General features: G+C 32.5%; 1 protein-coding gene across 1 annotated transcript; it reads left to right on the forward strand.

Moving 5' to 3' along the window:
* Nucleotides 1-1,619: 1,619 nt before the first annotated feature.
* LOC106774568 lies at nucleotides 1,620-9,896 on the forward strand. The gene is made up of 7 exons (XM_014661604.2): nucleotides 1,620-1,786; nucleotides 2,326-2,581; nucleotides 3,077-3,404; nucleotides 8,392-8,476; nucleotides 8,611-8,697; nucleotides 8,797-9,039; nucleotides 9,620-9,896. Exons 2-7 carry the CDS (start codon nucleotides 2,403-2,405, stop codon nucleotides 9,694-9,696), a joined length of 999 nt encoding a protein of 332 aa, XP_014517090.1. The 5' UTR covers nucleotides 1,620-1,786; nucleotides 2,326-2,402; the 3' UTR covers nucleotides 9,697-9,896.
* The last annotated feature ends 562 nt before the right edge of the window (nucleotides 9,897-10,458 follow it).

The following is a 10,458-nucleotide window of genomic DNA, read 5'->3' on the forward strand; positions in this document are numbered from 1 at the left end:
TGAAGAAAGCCGAGACCAAAATACGCCACAATCGGTCATCGGTTTGGCAAAAATTTTTCTTCCTCTCTTCTTTGCTTGCTTTGAGCAGTTTATCCCTATAACACCCAATTTTGTTTGGGAAAGTAAATAATTAAAATTAAAGAATAGGAGAATAATAATTAATGGTGGGTAAAGAAAAAAAAAAGGAAAAATAAAATAATAAAATAATGTTCTTTAATGCAGGACACATCACTTTAGAATGTTTTTAAAATATTAGTTTAATATGGTAATAATTTGAATCAATATTATGACATTAATTATAAGCAATAATTAAAAATAATATTTTGATTGTTGCATCTCTGTTTAAAGAGGAAAATATGATTTCCTTTTTAAAATGGACAAATTTTATGCCAATTATTATAATTAATATTATTTGATTTATTTTTCTTGCAATCAACACCATTTCTTTCCCTATTTTGTCCATTGTCAATTAATTGACATTTAAGGTAAGATTGTCATAATATTACAATGTGTGTGTATAAGTACGCACTCTTTGTGTGAAAGGAAGAGGGGACAAAAAAAGAGAGAGACTTGCATAAACAATAGAAAGAGAGAAAGGAAGTATAGAAAAAAAATAGGTTCTCACACATAAGTGTTTTGTCAACCGCAATCACCAAGGAGAAACAAGGGAGTAAAGAAAGCTAGAAAGGTATGTCATACCTGCACCATTCTTTTTCTCTTTTATTATGCTCTGAACTTTTTTTTTTCCTCAAAGGGTTTTTACTACACACAAATAATGTTTTTTTTTTAATAATAAAATAAAGGGTATATGTAGGCCTATGGCCAGTTTCTTTCTTTTTCCCACCAATTTTAAAATATAAAAAATACAAAATATTTAAAACCAAAAAAGTTTTTTTTTTTTTTTTTTTTTTTATGTTAAACTAAACCTTTTTTTACCAGAAGTACATTATTCCTGATTCTCCATCATATAAGAACAAGGTCAATCCTTCCTTCCATAATAAATTATGGTGAAATCGTTTTTTAAACTCGTTATGTTTTCGGTTAGCAGTCTCGCGATCCCGGTTGCGAGAATTAATAATTTAATAATTAAATATGAATTACTTAATAAAATTATTATATTAACAAAAGTTAAAATGAGGATGAAAAACAAAATTTCCATTAAATATCTTCTAAGTAATTTGAACTTCCATCTAAATTAGCAAAAATACAATGAAGAGAAATAACATTTAGTTATATTTAAAGTAATTTGAAATCTTATCTAAATATTTTAGAAGGAATAAATGATTAATTTGATTCTCAAATACGTAAAACAAAGTTAATTAAAATTTTAAAGTAATAAAATATTTATTTTAGTCTTTGAAGATATAAAAAGCCATATTGTTAATTTTTTACACTAGCCATCATAAAATCATAATTTTAAAATTAATTCAGCAGGAAATTAGATTATTTTATCATGGGGTTATTATACTAGAAATTATTTTTTAAAATATTTAAGAACTAAATCAATTTCTTTTACTATTTAAAAAAATTGTATAACCCTTCAAAAGTTCAAGAACCTAATTAATTGTGTACATTTTTAAAAACAAAGGAGGAAATAAAATGTGTAATAATTTAGCTAACGAAATTTCCTATCAAGTGGTGCAACAATGCGTCGTACCATCTTTAGTTTCCTCTTTTTGCTTTGCAGACTTCACTAACCCCTCTCAGCTCGCACCCTCCGTCTCAGCCACTGACCACCTCCATCTCGCCGCCTCCGCAGCCGCAGCCGCAGCCGCCGACACCCGCTGTAAGAATTTTTCCCTTACGTCGTTGACTTGATCGTAGTTGTTGATGCGACCAGAATTTCATAAAAGAGATTTTTGGAGGATTCCCCTTCATACTTGTTTGGGCTGCAGCTTATTGGTTTTGTTGATTTTAATTTTTTTTGGGTTTGATTAAATGGGTTTGCTGAATTTGTGTTTGTTTGAGTTATAGTGTTCCTAACTTCATGGAGGGGGTGTTTTGAGTTGCATCACCTTAGTGAGATGTAGTTCTTGAGATGTTTCATCTCTCCTTTTGAAATTTCCATTTTTTTTTCTAAATAGTACGGTGAGTTTATTATTATGGGTTTCTTAATTCTACTGTAGGTGGCTAATTTTGATACCCCTGTGAGTTCTGAGTAAGTTAATTGGAATTTTTTAGTTCTAATCTCATTGCCATGGTTGTAGTCTTCTTTGCATTTGCTATGTAAACAACGCTCTCAAGTCTTTCCCATTTCATTGGGTGAAATTATGAATTGATTACATTTTAAGTATTGATTTTTATTTTATTTTCATTAAAATATAGGTAAGTTTTCACTTATAATCTGTCAACTAAGCACAAACGGGGTGCGCTAGGCTTTCCAACCATTGGAAGTTCCAACAATGGCAGGCATAGCTATAGTTCTAGATCTGTGGAGGAAAAACCAAAACTCGAGCTTCGGATTGCAGTCTTCTCAAGCCTTTCAGTCTTCTGGTTCCTTTTTCTCCGCGTCTGCCGCTGCTACTGCTGCTGCAGCGTCTGTTGCTGCGGGGACTGGTTTTGCCTCAAGGGCTTTGTTTGGGTATGCTCCGCTTCCATTTTTCTACACTTGCATTGACCTTGGTGTTCTAGGGATGATGCTTTGTCGTGTTATAGGATTTTGATCTAGGATAGGATACACAATCCGACAAAACATTTTAGATTTTACTTTTGAAGATTTGGGTTTGGTTGGGGATTTCTGTATTGTGTACAGAGAGAGAGGAGAGAGAGAGAGAGAAAATGAGTATATAAGGAGGGAGGGTGCCCAAATGAAAGGGGAGAATTATTGAGGTTTTGGGTAGTGATTTTGAGTAGAGGCTGGCTCTTCTCATAATCCAAATGTTTGTTTGTTTTTCTTGCTTAGTGGCTCTTCCATATTTGTAAAAAGATTAATTTTATTCATAGTTATTTATGGTTTCTCTGTTGGATTTCTCTAATCATATAGAGGACTTTTCTTCCGATCAGTGATGCGTATCAATGTTAGTTTATCTATTTCTTTTGTTTAATATCTTGGTTTCTATCATTATTTTATTTTCAGGTCTTCAGTTGCATATTGTGATGCTGGTGCAGCATTATCTGAAGACTACAGTTCTAGTATACAAAGTTCTTTTAAAAAGAATTACCAATATGATGCACTAAGATATAGTACCAAGCAGTATAATGTGGAACTTAAACCTCTCTTTTCTGCTTTTGAATTGAGGACATTTGCAATGACTTCCATAAGGTCGTTCTTGATGTTCTATTTACCTCTTTTGGAGCCCCGTGCGGAAATGGAAGATGACGAGGATTTCTTGGAGGAGGATCAAGAGCAGCCTGTTGATCTGGTTGTTCCCTTAAAAAAATCAGTGAAGCAAATCATACGTGAGGTGAGATTTATCTTGTTTTTTCTTTCTTTCGTGTTTCAATAAAATTTATATATTGGATCATACAAACAATCTATGAAATTGATATGAGTGATTTGTTATTTAATTTTAGTGACAACACTTTTAAGCTGCTAGTGGCAGTGCTGTTACGCTGCTATATCTAGCTTGTATTTTAGAACCCCATATCTAATTTTTGAGTAGATTGTCTTCATTTCATACTGTTAGGATATAGGGTAATGTGGATATAAGGGTATAATGGGAAATGGGATTAGGATAGAAGGTAGAGGAATTGTATAAATAGATTGATGGGATAGTTAGAAGGCAGTTTTTGAGTACATTGTTTGTTAACAGGCCATGAACCTGTGAAGAGGGTTATGCCTCTGGATCTTTGTACACACACTATTCTTTCTGTTAATAATACACAATTCACCATATATTTCTCTCTGTTTTTCTGGTTTGAGAGACTGTGAAGGAGTTCTTGATTAGGTTCCCAATTCAGGAACCTATCACATACACTTCTATAAATATATTAATTGAGTGGATAGCTGTTTCTATTTGGTTATTTTTTGTTTTTGACAATCATATTCATTTTTGGGTCATACTTAATGTAGGGTGATAACTATATTGTTGAATATAGTGAAAACTATGTATGAGATTATTCTTCCTTGTATTGAATATACTCATAGAGTACTTTATTTATAATAGAAATATAGGCTAAGTTCAAAATACAAATAAGAAATAATAACAAATTAACTAAAGATAAAAGATAAAGATAAGATAAAATAAAATATCTAACACTCCTCAAGTTGGTGCATACAAATCGTATGTACTAAGTTTGTTATTAATATAATCAATAAAGACTTAGTAAAAATATCTGCTTCTACACTCGAGTAACACTTAATTGTTAGTGATTTGCAAAGACGACATAGAAGATGAAATACTAACCCAGAAGACTCTCTCTGAGCAACAAATTTTGGAGGTTGCTCCATATAAATCTCTTCTTGAAAATTGCTGTAAAGGAACGCATTGTTGACATCTAGTTGATAAAGAAGTCATTGTTGGAGAGCCACCATAGTTATAAATAAACTAACAAAAGTCATCTTTGTCACTGGAGAAAAAGCATATATAGACGGGTCAAACGCATCGGTGACAAAAGAGATGTCAGAAGAGACAATAGCGAAAGAAGCCATAGACGAATAGGAGAGAGAAATCCTAAAAACCATGAAGAATCATATTTTGTGAAACTTCAACTATGATGACTTTGACAAAGAAGATTACCAGCAATAGTGGATGACGGCCAACAGTGGCGAATAGGGACAAATTGCAGGGACTAGATTGCCATCAGTAATAGATGGTGGCTTGTAATGGCTAACAACGATAGACCACAGGAACTAGATTGGACCACATAGAGACAGACTCCCCCTCATAGCAAACGGTGGAAATGACGGTGCACCTATAATAGACAATGAAGGTGGAAGATTTGGCTCTTCAAAAGAATGGTCTCCTTTATTAATCAAAGCACCTAGAAACATATTCCCCACATAGGGAATGTCAGTGGACAGAGGCAACAAACAACTAACAACAATGAAAAAGACACTGGTAGAGAACTGAAATTAGGAGAGCAGGACTAAGGTACTCAAACACAGGTGTTGAAAGACAATTCTTAGGGCAGTCAGTTGAGACAGTCAAAACCTTGTTGTCATGGTTCAAAACTAGAACTCCGATTGTGGCAACACTAGACGGTGAAAGCACCGACAGCGGTGGTAGACGACAACGTTGTTGGCAGGGGCGGTAGACGGAAGCGCTGCTGGCAGCGGCGAGTGTAGTGGCAGAGGTGACAATTTTTTTTTTTTCTCTCTAAAGAATCTTAGGCTCTAGATACCATGTTGAATATAGTGAAAACTATGTATGAGATTAATCTCTCTTGTTGAATATACACATAGGATACTCTATTCATAATAAAAGAAATATGGGCTAAGTCCAAAATACATATAAGAAATAATAACAAATTAACTAAAGATAAAAGATAAAGGTAAGATAAATATAATATATCTAACACATATTGGAAATAGATCTACTAATATTGGGAAGACCTTTTAGTAGGAAAATATTGGATATGGTGATCTATGCATGTGAGATTATGAAATCGTTTAGTGGGAAGACCTTTTGTGAATAGATCTACTCATTGATGCCTAGATGGAACATAAGAAGTACTAATAAGACCACTATCCAATTTCTCTTTAATAAAGTGTTGATCTATCTCTATGCGTTTGGTCCTATCACGTTGAACTAGATTGTGAGCCATGCTATTAGTTAACTTATTATCTCAATAAAGAATCATAGGCTCTTCATATGCCACTTTAAGATAATTTAGATCAATTCTCAACTATAACAATTCACACACTCCATCTGCCATAGCTCGAAATTTAGCCTTAGCTCTAGACCTTGAAACAACATTTTTGTTTGTTACTGCTCCAAGTTACCAAATTTCCATGCAAGAACGTGCAATATCCTGAGGTGGATTTCTTATCTAGGATAAACCTTTCATAATCTGTATTGTAAACTTCCATTTTTTATTTTTCATTTCTCTTGTATAATAATCCCCTTCGTGGACTTTTCTCTAAATATTGATGGATTTTGTTTACAGCTTGTAAATGTCTCTTCCTTGGATCATGTATGAATTGACTAACTACACTCATAACAAATGCTATGTTAAATGAGCTTTCCAACAAGTCTTTGATATTGACCTTTATTCATAGTAGAATTGGCTTCATCACTCCCAATTCTATGGTTTTGTTGAATAGGAACTCCATTGGTTTTACATTCAATACCTATTTCTTTAATAAGATAAAAAACATACTTTCTTTGGGAGATAAAGATGCCTTTCTTTGAATAAGCAACTTCTATCTCAAGGAAGTACTTTAATTTTCTAAGATATTTCAAACTGAGCAACAAGCTTTTCTTTCAAGATTTGTTTTTCATGTTGGCATATCATCAGCATAGACCAAGAGTAGAGTAAGTTTGCCTTTTATGGAATGTTTGATGAACAAGGTATGGTCACCTTGACTTTGTCGATACTCCATGGAGATCATAACTTGAGTGAGTCAACCAAACCAAGCACATAATGGATACTTGAGTTTGCACAAGGCTTTCTTCAACCTACATACTTTATTCCCTTTCTCAATAGGCCTAAAACCTAGAGGAATTTCTATGTAGACTTCTTCTAATTATCCATACAGAAAAGTGCTTTTCACATGAAATTGTTGCAATTCCCAACCAAAATAAGCTTATCAATAAGAGAATGATTATAAGGTTAAGTCTATTTTTAATCCTTGTACTTACATGCCAAACTTGAATTTGTCCCTCCCTCAAAGTTTATATAAAATTCATCCCTAGACTTTAGTAAAGCATAGTATACGTCCTCCAAAATCAACGACGTTAACTTTTAGGTTATTGATAGATTCAGTGGTAAAGTCTAGACTAGGAGAAAAATATAATAACTTCTAGTAATTATAACTGTTAAAAACAGTAATAGCTAATATTTTTCAATCAAGAGAGGAGTGAATTGGTTTCACAAAATTTTGATCTTCTTAAAACAATTGTTGAGATGCTCATTCTTTAGACTTTTTCAAACCATCAAAGAAACACAAGACTGATGAAAGAAGAAAAGAACACACCAATTTTATACTAGTTTAATTCAACTTGAATCTACATTCAGTTTTCTTCAAAGCAACTTGAGCCTGGAAGATTTCCACTATAATAACAGAGTTCACAAAATTACAAGTGCACCTTAATAATTCTGGACCCTAAGATTATCAGCTACATAGTGAAGAGAGTTTAAACAATGAAAAAAATGCAGAAAGTAAATTGAATGAGTACACTTGGAGTATAGATACTACAAATCAGTCCTATATCAAGCAAGAATCTATAATCAAATTCATCTTGATAGCTTCTTGATGACTTTCTCAAAGACCAAACTCTTGCTCTCTTCAAGAACTCAAGAAATACTTTTTTCTCTCAATACCATATCTTAGATTTAAAACTTTCATATCTTTGGAATGAGAAGAAGACTTGTTTTTAAAGGGAAGGCATCTTTCTGATGTTATTAATCAACTATGGAAATAACCTAATCGATTAATATCATTCAGATTTGAATTCTGAAATTTGGTTTTGTTTTAATCTATTATATAAGTATGTTAATCAATTAAAACAGTTCAAATGACAGTTATATATTTCAAAACAGATTCTTTTCGTGCCAAACATGCTTTTAATTGATTATGCTTTGATTAATTTGATTCTAAGAGGATTTAAGCTTGACTTACTATCTATTCTAGACTCAACTTTACTAATCTAGATTTTGTTAAACATTTGGACATCATCAAAAACTTGATCAGCGATCTTCCCCTCTCAACAATCTGCCTCTTTTTTTATGATGGCCAACCTGCATTTACAATTCAAATACCTTTCTCCCCCTTTGAGTATTAGCAAAAATAGGGAGGTTGACAAATACCATGAGACATAAAGACAGCAAAATAGATCATAACAAGTTAACCATAATATCAAAGTTAATTGTTCAGCAGGTCATAGCAGAGCATAGCAGATGAAGGTTAAACATAATAGAACAGAGCAATAAAAAGAACATGACCAGAAGTTCTAAGGTGAATCCTAAATTATAGCAGGACAATAACAGCAAGACAGTCTAAAGTTCTGAAGTGAATCTTATGACATAGTAGGGAAAGAGCATTTAGTTCAAGTAGCACAATTTGATTATGACTTGGCCCGTCTTGCCAGTGTCAAGGGATAATTGATGCAACTTACAACAATCTAATTGAGCTATTGGGAATTGAGCTCGTGATCTTGTCTTTGATATCAACTTAAAAAGTGAATTTTAAACTTAATATAGTTTGACTTTCATAATTTTTGCTCTTCTATGTGTGCATTGACATATTTAAAGCTTATTATTTTAAATGTGTCTCGGGTGCCATAACAGTCAACCGTTGTGACCACTAGAAGGATCTTAGAAAGAATTGCTGTTCATTATGTTTCACAAAGAATGGCATGGAAGCTTCTTAAAGGTATGCTGATAAAACAGTTAATGTTTACTACAGGCAAAATCAATTAATGTTTTAGTAGTGAGAGATTGCTGTTTTATATTCTGAGCCCTCCAATATATCTTAAATGTATTTGGCTTTTTGGATTTCTTGAACAGATATCCCTAGATCAGCAACTCGCAAGGCTGGAAGGAACATGCCCACTGTGGTTTACTTCTATTGTGTGAGCAGAACAACATTCAGAGGTCAAATCAATCCATGAATAATACTTGTTCGTTATGAGATTTCCTGAGCTTTTGACTTCATCAAGTAACTTGTGATGACTTTCTTTTTGTTTTGTACAGGACACATGCTTGGAGTTGCAGCATCATGGCTTGTCCAAGTTGGCATTGATTTATATAGATTCTTTTCATCGGCATTCAAGGTGCAGAGAGAGGATAATGATGTTGATAAAACTAATGAAGTTGGAGTTCTTGGACAGAAGATTTTCATCACTACAGTTAGATGTACTTCATCTTTAATTTTTGCTTCCATAGGAGCAGGAATCGGTGCAACCCTTGTTCGTCCATCGCTGGGTCAATGGATTGGTAAAATTGTTGCCTTACTTGAATTTTGCAATTTAGGGTCTAATTGGATAAACTTTTCTTATCAATTAAATTTAACTTTTAAATAAATTAATTTATAACTCCCTCATTTGGGTCTCTTCAAATGAATTTCTCCAAAAGTTCCTATAAGAAGGAAGGAAAACTTATTTCACCCCATAAGCTTGTTTATTTGTATATGCTCTACCTTAATAGCTAATTTAAAGGTTGATTTTTAACTCATGGATACCCATATCTCTCTCTCTCTCTCTCTCTCTCTCTCTCTCTCTCTATATATATATATATATATATATATATATATATATATATATATATATATATATATATATATATGCTTGTGGAAAAGTTTATCTAAACCGAACAACTCTTAATTACTTGAAAATTTGATTTTAACTTAAATTTAGCCAATTTAACATGTAACAGACATTTATTTTATTTTACTTTCTAATTTTCTTCTACTGGTTGAAAAACTTCTCTGTGCTGAATAAATTATATAAACAAAATCTTGAGTTCATTTTTGTTTGTTTCACTTCAATACGCTTAAGGGTGTCTTCTTTTTCTTCAGGATGTGCTGCTGGTGATTTGGCTGGCCCTATTATTGTAGCATTTTGTGCTGACCAATTATTTCAAGTGAAACTTTGAAATCTGGTTATATTTTCTGACAGATTTTTTACCCTTTTCAAATAACTGGGGTATGTTATGAATTTTGCTGTATTTGTTAGCCATATTTGATTGAGCCATTAGGATTTGGTGAACCTGCTTTTTAGCTCAAAGCATACTAACATTTTTCAGTCATGATAGATAATTCGTTATTGTTTCAATATAATACGTTTTCCAAGCTATTTTGTTAATGCATTTCGTAATTTGTTTGAAACTTGTTTATTTCTGATCATGGGATTCCCAACTATAACGAGTAAACATAATATATAAAGTGGTTAGTTATTTGTGCTGGTTCACTTGGTTGCAGGAAATTGCATTTTGCTCTATATTTTTGGTCACATCTTTCCTTTTGCTTTACTTTTTTGGAAGTGATTACGTTGCTATTTAATATAGGTTTATATATATATATATATATATATATATATATATATATATATATATATATATATATTAACCAATATAAATTTTATTCAAAAATTAGGATAATGAGATTTGAACAACAATATTTGACAAAATATTCAGGCACGGTTCACGTGTCAATCTGAGTGGTGCACGTGGAAATTAATTAAAATTTTGTAGTAGGGTTAAATTCACCTTAATCATAACCTTAACTCACTTAAAGGGGATTCTAGGAGTTGGGGTTTCTTTTTGGTCCCATTTGAGGGGTTTCTTAAACAGAGGCTTTTTTAAAAATAGGTTAGGGTTGGCCATGGGTCATGGGTCAAATTAACAACTCTACTTGTG

The sequence above is a fragment of the Vigna radiata genome, chromosome 1, assembly GCF_000741045.1.
Source record: "Vigna radiata var. radiata cultivar VC1973A chromosome 1, Vradiata_ver6, whole genome shotgun sequence".
In the NCBI taxonomy this organism is placed as follows: Eukaryota; Viridiplantae; Streptophyta; class Magnoliopsida; order Fabales; family Fabaceae; genus Vigna; species Vigna radiata.

Excerpts from the sequence above, each read along its gene's own strand:
- LOC106774568 (XM_014661604.2), top strand. The coding sequence starts at position 2,403 with ATGGCAGGCATAGCTATAGTTCTAGATCTGTGGAGGAAAAACCAAAAC. Across the intron at positions 8,477-8,610 it reads GGCATGGAAGCTTCTTAAAG|ATATCCCTAGATCAGCAACT; the intron begins GTATGCTGATAA and ends TTTCTTGAACAG. Across the intron at positions 9,040-9,619 it reads ATCGCTGGGTCAATGGATTG|GATGTGCTGCTGGTGATTTG; the intron begins GTAAAATTGTTG and ends CTTTTTCTTCAG.